The sequence below is a fragment of the Drosophila hydei genome, unplaced genomic scaffold, assembly GCF_003285905.1.
Source record: "Drosophila hydei strain 15085-1641.00,03,60 unplaced genomic scaffold, DhydRS2 tig00000141-arrow-arrow-pilon, whole genome shotgun sequence".
In the NCBI taxonomy this organism is placed as follows: Eukaryota; Metazoa; Arthropoda; class Insecta; order Diptera; family Drosophilidae; genus Drosophila; species Drosophila hydei.
Window position 1 is genome coordinate 3,455 of NW_022045676.1, and position 12,757 is coordinate 16,211.

Consider the following 12,757-nt stretch of genomic DNA (forward strand, 5'->3'; position numbering starts at 1 on the left):
GTCAATCTCCACCCAACTTTCTGACGCCCTTAAGCGTTACCTAATTAAAAACTTCTCTTGTGGCTGTGGGATTTGATAGTTCACATAGTTTTACTTTCTATACACATAACGGAAGTATATATGCTTATTTCGGTACTCTAATTAGACGTTGATTGTGCATTGTAGTCAGGTGTAACCGACTGAAAAATACTCTGTATAAGCTGTGCATGAATTAGAAAAATATCTTATTGATTTGTATATGGACATCAAAGTTTCTGCAACTTTTAATCAGATTTCGTAAATAGAGTAAATATATGAATTCACCAAATTGAATGTATTCAAAGGTTCAAAACAAAAACAAACTTATTCATGCGTCTAAAGTGAAAGGAAAAACGTAGAAATAAATTTTCAATAAAGTTGCGAAAAATTCCATGAACATTGCGTAAATTTAATTATTTATAGAAACAAAACGACGTGATTAAACAACGCAAACGGAAAAATCGATCAAAATATTAATTTAAACAAATATATACATATATTTATACGGAAACTATTTGTTTGGTTCGAGTGATTCAACAATAAAGCAGAGGCGTGCAAATTTTAATTGAGTTTTTCAGTAATTGGCAATTTCTTATTTCTTCAAAAGTTCAATTTTCAATTGTAAATTTCGAAAGATTTTTTGAGTTGCTGTTGCCAGTCGAAAAGTTGACGTGAATACTGCACTGGAGGTGCTTCGACAGCAGACGCGTTCGATTGCCGCACTCAAGAGGAAATCTCAACTCAAGGTAAATGCATAAATGGGAAAGAGCGAGGGCTCACAATGGCCGATGATAGCTGAGCACCCTCTGTACATCGCTGCTTTGTTTGTTCTCTGTGAAGTGGGTTGGCCACTTGTGCCAGTTACTCAATTTTATGCAGTTTTCAACCAAGTCAATGGAAATGGGCGAATTTGTGTTGCAAAGAAATTCAAAGGGTCTCCAAGTCAATTATTTCCATAACACTTATTTTTTTTATCTTTTGAAAAACAACTCAAAAATAATATGTAAATACCTGAGAAATATTATTTTATGATAAATTTACAAATAAGTAGTAAAATAAAGTTAGATTGTCTTCGTCAAAGCAGTCGACTGTTAAATAACCAGCTCAAATACAAGCTTTTCACTTACACCCCTTGCCGTACGTACGCTTAGAGGGCGCTAGTTAAAACTCTTTGAGCTCAAAAAAAAAAAAAAAACAAAATACAAAACACAAGCACCACGTAAGGAGCAACTGTCGGTGGCCTTAGTAGACGGCCGCTTCGGTTACAGTGAGTGCAGTGCCCTGAATTAAAATGCGCTCAAGGACAACAACAATAGCAACAGCAACAACAACAGCTGACATCAAGAAAATGCCAACAGCAACAAAGCTGCAACTAAACGTAGCAAAAAGTTGTTATTAATTGGAAGGCCAACGTTGCGAATACGTAACTTTGAAATATACAAAAGGAAATAGTTCACTGTATATATGCTATTATTTATTGTATAAATGTTCATAACTCTTGCAATTGAATAAAAAAACTGGCTTAGCAAAACTAGTATAATTTGGCTTGGTGCCGTTACAAGAAAAGCCACACTGCTCCTAGCTCGACATCGACTCTCACATTTCAGTTGTAAGAAAAGAGTACACTAGTCGTATTCTCGATAATATATTTATTTTTGAATAAAACAAAACCAAAATACACTGATAGAGATAGGCCAAGCGTACGTTTCGTCGCTCTCTTGCACTGCCAGAGAGCAACTGGAGTGAGAGCCGGAAGCTTAGTGCGATCGAGAGTAAGCCTCGCCATTTTGTAGGTCACTTTGTTGTTCCTTGCTTGAAATTCTATCTCGCTCTTTTAAATTTAGGCAGCATGTGTGTATGTATATATAAGTGTTCTATGTATGTATATTCTGCATGCACAAGCAGCAAATTCAATTTTATTCACATTTTTTCCCATTAAGTGGGAATCCTATTATAAAATAGTTAAATAATGTCGATTGCATTGTCGATTAATAGAAAGTTTGCAAACGACATATTCATATTGAAACAGGATTTTTTAGGTATTACAACTTTGTGCGTACTTTGACTTGTCCTTCTCTGTTGTCTTTGTGCGAGGCTTCTGAGAGCCAAGTACTACGTGCCAAGGACGCGAGGGTGCGTATTCCACAGGCACAAACACTAGCACAAGTTGATGCCGGCATCAAGGCACAAGGACACTTGAGGGCCATGCGTGCAACACTTGTGCTCTCCACTCGGCTTGTCCCTATCTCTTGTAGGTAGGTGCAACAGCGTCAGCATCAGCACAAGCTGAATTTAAGGGGAATTAACTGTACTATGAATTGTCTCAATATTTTGTGAGTTGTGCTATAAATGCTTCAAAGGCAAAGCATGGCCTATTTAATGATTTTTCTATTAATCGAACATTTTTTAGAATAACTAAATCAACTGCAGCAATTAGTTGTTTCACTAAACTACTAAGCCATATTCTAACATGCCTTTAATCTGTAGGCTATGCTTATCAGTTAACTGTACTAACACCTCAATTTATTCTGCTTTATCTTTTGCTAGTTGTCGAAATGGAGCGATGTCAAAACGGCAGAAGAAGGAGAAGGTAAGTGAAATAGAAACTCAACTGTCTTAGGGCTGGATTGGATTGGAAACTTGTATTAAAGAAGCTCGAAATAAGTTTAAGTTTAAGTTTCAAAATGTCGAATCCCAAGATTATCTTTAATGTTTTTCTTAGACGCTCGATCAGTTTTAGATAGATCATGCAGAGAGAGAGAGAGATAGAGAGAGGCCGAGAAAGAGACATATAGACAGAGAGGCCGAGAGGCAAAGAGATAGTGAGAGGCAGACAGTCAAATAGAGAGAGAAAGACGGAGAGAGAGTCAGGCAGAGACAGACAGGGAGGTGGATATAGAGGCAGACAGACAGAGGGACAAGGAGAAAGAGAAGCAGACAAAGAGGCAGAGAGACAGAGAAGCCGATAGATAGACTGAGAGAACAATAAAGAGGTGCAGAGAGAGAGAGACAGAGACAGACAGATAAACGAGAGGCAGAAGGAGTGATAGAGAGAGAGACAGGCAGATATATCGTTAAATCAAGAATGCATATAATAATTTATAGGCACGCCTAAGACTCCTTCTTTCTCTTGGCTGTTGTTATACCCTGGAATAGCCACTTTCAATGGAAACGGATAAATATGATTGGGAATGGAAATGGCAACGATATAGTGTTAACAAGCAGGTCAAAATCTGTTAAGAGTTGCTGTGTTAAAGGTGTTTGCGCACAGTTAGATTGTTTTTTAGGTCAATCAATAGCGTTTCAATGGTTTTCTGATTACTTTGTAGCCGCTAAGGTGCTGCATTTATATATTTGCATGTACACACTTGTATGTGTGTGCAGGTGTGTGTTGGCCATGTGTGTGTGCGTGTGCGTGTGTGTGGCTGTCGGAAACTGTTGACCATTTTGTTTTTGTTTTGTAGCGTTGCGTGTTCAGGACCTACGACAACCAGAAGGCAAGGCACCTAGGTTAGGTTAGCTCCTGCGCAGACTCATTTTTTCCAACTCACACACATGCATACACACACACACACTCGCTGCACTCGTGTGTCTGCGGTAAATCAATGAAGGTTCAACGTACGCTGTCACGAGCTGCAGAAGTGAAGACAAGCTTGCTACAAACAAAAGCTTGCAAAGCACAACGAATGTCAAATACCCTTTAAAAAATATAATGCTAAAATAAATTTACTTTTAATAGTTGAAGTCTATAAATGAATTTCTTTGTATGAAAATAAAGCTTAGGCAGGAAACGAAAAGATTTATGAAATGTTTTATTTTTTATTATTTTTTCAATCTCGCTTGATACACAATGGGGGCTAAGATTGCTAGACTACTAAACTGCTTCATCTGTCTATATATCATATTAGTCAAGGCATTTTACAATATATTCAGGGTTATGTAAAATAATTTGTAATTGTTCTTAATTTTTATTATAAAAAAAAATATTTTAAATATTTAAATATATTGAAATAAATTTTAAAAAAATATTTTACAAAATAAAAATATATAAAGTTAATAAAAATATGAACAAATATTGAAAATATTGAAATAAATTTATATACATTTTAAAAAAAAATTAAAAACTTAAAAAATAAAAACTAAAAACATTAAATAAAACTTAAAGAAATTAAATAAAAACAAATAAATATAATATTCACTAAACATAGTCTAAAAAACCTTAAAACTCTGCTGCAATGAAAGGGAAATCTCGACGTGGGGCATATTACATAGCAAATTTGCGGGCCCCACGTCCGTAAATGTGTGCGTACACCTATGTAAGCTTATGAAGGTCGTCAGTATTCGTGAAATGCAGCTACAGTAAAGCCTAGCTAATAACGGGCGCAGACTGTGCGAGCCGCTAAAATATGTTTTTACTATGAGAAATTGAAATTTTAGGAAATTATTTTTTATTTTAACTTAAATTATTATTAGCAAGTTTATATTAAAACAATATATATATTACTTTATTTTAATTTAATTTTAATTGTTACAAAATTTTTAAAAAATTTAGAGCTGTTCTTCAACATTCAGCTGAGAATTTTAAAGTTTGCTCCACTTAGTTAGGCTTCACTGTATGTGCACTGGCAGGTGGTGAAAATGCAATTGTTTATATTAATATCGTATGACATATGACAGTTATTTTGTGGTACATACATAAATTCTTAATGTGCTTCATAAATATATTCATGAAATGTTGAATTTTGCTGTCCGCAGTCCGAATCCTCTCTGGCAGGAAGAGCACTGTGCATGTGTGTGTGTGTGAGTGTGTGTGTGTGCATGTCTCTGTGTGTTCTGTATATAATAAGCATATGCAAAAAAAGAAAGCATGCAGCTATTGACCCAGATTTCTTGACGAAGCGCCGCGACCAACTGCATTCCCTCTAGCCCATTTCCCATATAATATTACGCATACGCCTCGTGTGTTTGTTTGCCTTTGGCTATATTAATATTATTATGCTTTTTAATTTGCCACTGATGCTGTTGTCCCTAGCCCTTAATGGCTTCCTGATTACGCTCACGATTGCGACGACTTGCCAGCTATAAAATCTAAGTTAATAAAATCTAATGGGATTTTGATTTTGTGCAAGGACATCGACGCGACAGTTGCGGCCTTGTGACTGTCTCCATGTTAGCTCGCAAGGCCATATTGCAGTAGATTCAGTTTTTTCCTGTGCCAGACATCCTTGAACAACATAATTAGACTCTGCGACTCTTCGAGCGAAATAAACAGACCTAATTGGGCCTAATCAGGTGAATCGCTGGGAACTTTCAGCTGGTGTCGATGGGTTCAGCTGGTCAGCTAGACGACCCTGTCTAGATTAATAGAACCTTTCATTCCGTTGCTGGCTTCACTAACAATCATCTGCTTTCCACTCTGCAGACGAAGGAAAAAAATTGCACTTCATTAGTCCGGCACGTCGGAAATCTGTGCTAGCTCCAATACTGAGTAAGATCAAGAATGGTGTGGATGGCACAGATGCCGGGGATAAGAAGTCGGCAGGCAGCGAGAGCAGCGGCAGCAGTCACATAGCCGTCCAAATCGAACCAGCCAGGCGAGTCAAGGTGAGTGAGCTGCCGATCGCAGAAGGAGCTCTTAAGACAGATCCCATCTGATTTCAGCGCCACAGCATACACGGCATGATGGAGGAGGAGAACACGATACGACCGCATCAGGAGATACGCCAGCTGACGCTGGAGGAGAAGAAGTTCCTGCTGGCCGTGGAGCGCGGCGATATGGCGGGCACCCGCCGCATGCTGCAGAAGGCACAGGACACGGAGTACATCAATGTCAACTGTGTCGATCCGCTGGGTCGCACCGCTTTGCTGATGGCCATAGACAACGAGAATTGGAAATGGTTGAGCTGCTGATCAACTACAACGTGGACACTAAGGATGCGCTCTTGCACTCCATTTCCGAGGAGTTCGTGGAGGCCGTAGAGGTTCTGCTGGATCTGAGAACGTGACCTTTCAGAGCGAGGGCAATCATGTGTGTATTACCCCAACTCCCTCCCCTCCTATGACTTAGCTTATAACATTCCATAGAGCTGGGAGTCCGCCTCGGAGGAAACGTCAACATTTACGCCCGACATTACGCCTTTGATACTGGCCGCCCATCGGGACAACTATGAGATCATCAAGATTCTCCTCGATCGTGGCGCAGTTCTGCCATGCCACACGATGTGCGCTGCGGCTGCGATGAGTGCGTCTTGTCCCGGCAGGAGGACTCGCTCAGGCACTCACGTTCCCGAATCAATGCCTATCGCGCCCTTGCCAGTCCCAGCCTCATAGCGCTGTCCTCCAAGGATCCCATACTCACGGCCTTCGAGCTGTCCTGGGAGCTGCGACGCCTCAGCTTTCTGGAACACGAATTCAAGGTATCCTGGACATGTGATGCGGCTATATTCTAGGCAGCAGCTAATCTGGATCTGCTTTCAGAACGAGTACCAGGAGCTGCGCAAACAGTGCCAGGACTTTGCCACCGCCTTGCTGGACCACACGCGCACCTCGCACGAGCTGGAGATATTGCTAAACCACGATCCCACTGGCCCAGTCTTCGAGCACGGCGAGCGCATGCACTTGAACCGCCTGAAGCTGGCCATCAAGCTGCGCCAGAAGAAGGTAGCCTAATATGGAAAAATGCTTTAAATCGATTTGAAAACCTTTCGTTCTCTCTCCCTCATCTGTCCATTTTGTGGCACATTCGAATGTGCAACAGCTGTTGGCCAGCATTTGGTATGAGGGCCTGCCCGGCTTCAGGCGCAAGAACATGGCTCTGCAGACATTGGACATCATTCGCATTGGCATCTTGTTCCCCATCTTCTCGCTGGCCTACATCCTCGCTCCATACTCGAGCATCGGCCAGACCATGCGAAAGCCGTTCATCAAGTTTATCTGCCACAGCGCCTCGTACTTTACTTTCTTGTTTTCTGCTGATGCTCGCCTCGCAGCGCATCGAGACCTTCATCGGCAGCTGGTTCTGGTCGGACGCGACGCCGATGCTGAATCAGGCCGAGGAGCTGCAGCTGCCCACCAAACGCGGCGCCAAGCCCACCTGCATTGAGTTGGCTGATACTCGCCTGGGTGAGCGGCCTCATCTGGAGCGAGGTGAAGCAGCTGTGGGATGTGGGCCTGCAGGAGTATCTGAACGACATGTGGAACGTCATTGACTTTGTGACCAACTCCCTCTACGTGGCCACAGTGGCGCTGCGCGTCGTTTCATTCTTTCAGGTGAGCATGTTGCACCTTTAACTATTGACAGTCCACACATTTTGTCGCGCAGGTGCAAAAGGAGATGAAATTCAATTCGCAGGCTACTGACCTGCCGCGCGAACGCTGGGGATACCTGGGACCCGATGCTCATCTCGGAGGGCCTGTTCAGTGCAGCGAACATTTTCAGTAGCCTCAAGCTGGTGTACATCTTCTCGGTGAACCCACACTTGGGGCCACTGCAAGTCTCGCTGTCGCGCATGGTCATGGACATCATGAAGTTCTTCTTCCTATACGTCCTGGTGCTCTTCGCCTTCGGCAGCGGCCTCAACCAGCTGCTCTGGTCGGTATTACTGCTGCCTCACAATCACTCACTTTAATACTATTTACATAACTGTCATCACTCTTAACGGCTTACTGGCTTCAGGTACTATGCTGATCTGGAGAAGAAGCGCTGTCCAGAGGTCTCGCCCAGCCTGCTGCTCAACATGAATGGCACCAATGATCCCAATGCCTGCATAGTCTGGCGACGCTTCTCCAAGTAAGTTCTCTAGGTGACCAGGCGAGACTAGTGCTGTTTCTGATAACTACATAACTGGACTTGTTTAGATAGTTCGTAATATGTAGCTTCAGAAGGTTATGTTATGGGTTATTGGGTTCTGAAAGCCAAGCCTTAAAAGCCTTTCTATTATCTAGGAAAATCCCTCTTTAAGCCTTCACTTAAGCTAACTTTAGATACTCTGGCTACTATACTATAATATACTATACAAAAATTGTACTACTATTTTTATGAACAAAGCTCTGTTAAATATATACTACTATTTTCATTAACACAGCTCTGTTAAATATATACTACTATTTTCATAAACAAAGCTCTGTTAAATATATCCTACTATTTTCATGAACAAAGCTCTCTTGTATACATATACTACTATTTTCATGAACAAAGCTCTCTTGTATACATATACTACTATTTTTATGAACAGAGCTTTGTTTACTACTATTTTGTGTACTACTATTTTTATGATCCCCGCTTAGTTCATAAAAAAGTAGTGCAGAGCTTTGTTCATAAAAATAGTAGTACGAACAAAGCTGCGTTCATAAAAATAGTAGTATTTTAGTAGCTCTTAATTATTTGAATATAAAAATATTCGAGCATATTTGCCAATTTCTTCTAATTGTATATGATCTGTTATGTATTGAATTATAACATCTATTTATCGAAACATATTTAATTATAAAACTGACTGCTTCTGCAGCCTTTTTGAGACGACACAAACGTTGTTCTGGGGCTGTCTTTGGGCTGATTGACCTGGACAGCTTTGAGCTGGATGGCATCAAGATCTTCACACGCTTCTGGGGCATGCTTATGTTTGGCACCTACTCCGTTATCAACATAGTGGTGCTGCTCAATCTCTTGATTGCCATGATGAACCACTCGTATCAGCTAATATCGGTAGAGTATACAAATATATATATATATATAGATCAGCTATCAAATAGTTAAGACTAATTACGAACTGCTAGGAACGCGCCGATGTCGAGTGGAAATTCGCTCGCTCCAAATTGTGGATCAGCTACTTCGAGGAGGGCGGCACTTGCCCGCCTCCATTCAATATAATTCCCACGCCCAAGTCCATTTGGTACGCCAGCAAGTGGATGCGTCAGGTGTTTTGCAGCGGCTCCTCGGCTGCTCGACGCGAGCACCTGAAGACAATACGCGTAAGTATTTCTACTAACTGGACTAATAACTTGGCTTACTCTAACTAACTTGTTGTGCTAGCGCAAGGCTCAGCAGGCCAGTGACCGGGACTTCAAGTACCAGCAGATCATGCGTAACCTGGTGCGTCGCTATGTGACCGTGGAGCAGCGCAAGGCGGAGTCGCAGGGCGTCACGGAGGACGATGTCAACGAGATTAAGCAGGACATTTCCGCCTTCCGCTGCGAGCTGGTCGAGATACTGAAGAACAGCGGCATGGATACGAACGTAACTGCAGGACAAGGTGGCGGTAAGCTGCTCTTGGACACACTCGAATCGCTCGCTAATCTCAGTTTCTTCCGCTTCTCGCAGGCGGCGGCGGCAAAAAGAATCGCCAGAAGGAGCGTCGCCTGATGAAGGGCTTCAATATTGCACCGCCGGGCTCGACGAGCTCGTTGGCCCCCGTGGCCGAGTTCTCCACGTCGCTGGATAACTACGATAATCAGCACGAGATACTCAGCTCGACGCTCTCCACGCTCTTCACGCCCAACTTCATGCACAGGCGGCAGAAATACCACGGGCGGCATAGTTGGCGCCGAGTCGCCCACCACGCCCACGCAGAGCCCAGCAGCCGCAACGCCCCCCGCAGCTGCCACGAAGTACAATAAGACCACGCTGAAGTATAACAAGCGCATTGCAGGGCACAAGAAGCGCTGGGGTGCGTCTAGTAGAGATCCTCCCAACCCGATCTAACTGATCCACTATGCTTGCAGGCACACTCATTGAAGCCGCCAAGGTGGGCAACATGAGCAAGATGCTGGGACGCTCCAAGTCTGAGGATTCTGTGTGCAACTCCTCGCATGACTCCACACCTGTGCACGATCAGGTGCGCGTCAGCTATGCGCAGAGCTGCGCTCAGCCCACAGTTAGCTACAGGCAGCACGGCGCAGATGCCCCAGCTGTGGGGGCATCGCTGCCCCAGGCCCCCGCCGCACACGCATGTGGGCGTAGGCGTGGGCGCGCACTTCTTTCACACAACTACAGGTGCAGCAAATTCGGCCTTGAACTGTATTTGAGTCGAGAGGTAAACAGTCTCTGTATTTGTTCCAGGTCTGACCGCCATTGCGGCGCTGAAGCGCAAACGCAAGAAATTCTCATCAAGCAAAAACATTTGCCCCGTCACCGAGTCCATTGCAGCCGCCAATGCGGCGGAGCTCTTGAACGATAAGGTAGGGTAAGGCAGCTGCCCGAATGCTCGACTCTAAATGGATTTTCTCGCACGCTTTCAGACACTCAAACGCGTGTCCAGCTATCCGGCAGCCACTGCACAGGTCTGCGGCCCGCACAAAGACCCGGCTCAGGTGGTGAAGCCGCGACGGCATGAGCAAACGCAGAGCCAAACACGACTCGGTTGAGGCCTCCGCAGAGTTCACTTTATCCATTGATCCATCCAATACGTCGGTCAACTCGCGCGAGCCCCTCATCAGCAGCAGCTGTGTCTCCACCATGGGCACCATTGGCTGAGTGCATAAATATTCAAAAACAAATCAAATAAAGTAAAATAAATAAATTAACAAAAACTTGAGCAAAAGTGAAGAAGTTTTTGCTGCTCAATTTTCATTCATTCACACACAATTGCATTTATATATATATATATATTATATATATCTATGCTTTATGCAGACAAGCCTTCGGATTTGATATGCTACCAATACCAAATATTATTATATATATATATATATATATATATATTGATATATATATGTAACTAACCCATATCGATGTTAAAAGCTGCCTTAGCATTAGAAATAAATCTTAGTATAAGCTAAAGGGGTATACCTGACCTGGGAGATGGCTAAAAAATATACTACAAAAATATATACAAAAATAAAAAAATATAAAAAAATATAAACAAATAATATACATAAATAATAGTTAATAGAAAGGTAAATAAAATAATTCACATATTTATGTGAGACGTTTTTGGAGGCATATTAAATGATTGTACTTGGACCTAGGACTACGAGGTGTTTTTCATGTTTCATACATAAGTGAGATAAATATAGAAAAGTATGAAAGTAAATTATAGCAAATAGCACAATATTTTATACACCGATTTTAACCAAACTCAACAAAAACAATAAACGAATTGCAAAACAGTTAATGATTTTAGCGCCTATGTCCTACAATACCTATAAGTATGATATATTTTGTAGATCCCGTAATAATACTAAAGATTTTTAGATGGTTTTTAGGTAAATGCAAATGTAATTTTGAATTGTATTACGTTGAAACTCACAAATAGTCTTAGATTTAGATTTAAATGCAACTAAAACTAACGGAGATAACGAATTAATTAAACAATGAATAGCAGGAAAATAATAATAATATAACAATAACTGCGATAAGCGAACATCCAGTTAGTTTAAATGTTATACTTAATTTTCTTATAAATATACACACATATACATATACATATACATATATACAAATACAAATACAACTACGAATACGAATACGAATACGAATACAAAATTTACATATCAAACAAAATACGATAACGTCCAACTAACAGCTAATTTACGTTATATATCAGTTAAGATTACTTAAAACCAATTTATGTTTATTGCTTTAGCTAAATATGGTAGAACAACAAAAGTGTTAACAATAAAGAATACAGAATAAAACATTTTAAGTACGCAAGTTAAGTTTTTTTATGCTGAAAATACTTTACTTAAACTAAGTTTTTACTTAATTATCTTTAATTTTTCTGCACTTTATGCTCGTTCATGAACTCAGATGAGTATATTGGCTGCGTGCAAGCCATGTGTTGGTCCATAAACTAGAAACTTCAAGTTTATATTATTACAACTTTTAAGCACTCCACTGAGTGACATGGCAAATCGGGAATATCAGAGGAACACAGAGGGACTTTACGTTATATATCCAGAGTCACAGAAACGAGGCAAATCTGCTATAGCTTTATAGTGTTAAGACTAGACTAGACTAGACTAGAGACTTGAAATTTTAAATATATTGAATGGTGCAATATCATATCAAAATAGTTCTACGGGCAGCAAAGTGCACTCAGCCTACTTCCTACATCTATCCAAAAAAAAATATAGCCACGTTCACTGTGAGTACGGTAAGTGCGTCTATAACAACTATATCCTTCAATGTTTCAAACTTAGCTGGATCTACTTTAGGCATAGCGCTCTTTGGGTTCGTGGCAAAGATCTACTAACTTTAATCTGTGCATAAATCTTGAATAAGTTTTATTATTTGACAAATTTGGAAATGTTTCCAGGCAGGCGCAAGTTCTTGTGACGTGATGAGATCTTCTGAGTCTTGTTCTTTAGTTTTAGAATTTTTTAGTATATATTGTCTCAGCTGTGTCTGATATTAGCTAAAGACTAGTTAGCACTAGTTCCCAATATATATATATATATATATATATATATACATATATGTATTATCCCCACCATATTAAAAAAACCATTAGCAGAATTTTTTTGTATATCGCATTTATTTTATATATAATTATATGTATATATAGAAACATATGCATACACATTTATATATATATATATATATATATACATACACATATTTGTGTACATACTTTTGCAAATAATTATAAATATGCATTATATATATATATACATATATATGCATATATATACATATATACGCCTGTATAATAAACAAATATATATCGACAAATAGTACAATATATAGTGCTAATATAATTATATATATATTGTATATATATATTGTAACCATTTACCGACG

The 12,757-nt window shown here is 40.5% G+C and overlaps 1 protein-coding gene across 1 annotated transcript; it reads left to right on the forward strand.

Annotated features, from left to right (window-relative positions):
- Positions 1-664: 664 nt before the first annotated feature.
- LOC111596372 (transient receptor potential-gamma protein) lies at positions 665-10,590 on the forward strand. The gene is given in 26 exon segments (XM_023310573.2): positions 665-764; positions 2,566-2,608; positions 5,441-5,622; positions 5,680-5,905; positions 5,908-6,009; positions 6,012-6,046; positions 6,103-6,226; positions 6,229-6,434; positions 6,496-6,678; positions 6,749-6,982; positions 6,984-7,121; positions 7,123-7,287; positions 7,340-7,396; positions 7,398-7,609; positions 7,694-7,807; positions 8,526-8,556; positions 8,558-8,722; positions 8,794-8,988; positions 9,050-9,275; positions 9,338-9,536; positions 9,538-9,683; positions 9,739-9,965; positions 9,967-10,009; positions 10,076-10,194; positions 10,255-10,365; positions 10,367-10,590. Coding segments are annotated over 23 exon segments (3,363 nt in total). The 5' UTR covers positions 665-764; positions 2,566-2,608; positions 5,441-5,622; positions 5,680-5,697; the 3' UTR covers positions 10,490-10,590.
- Positions 10,591-12,757: the final 2,167 nt, after the last annotated feature.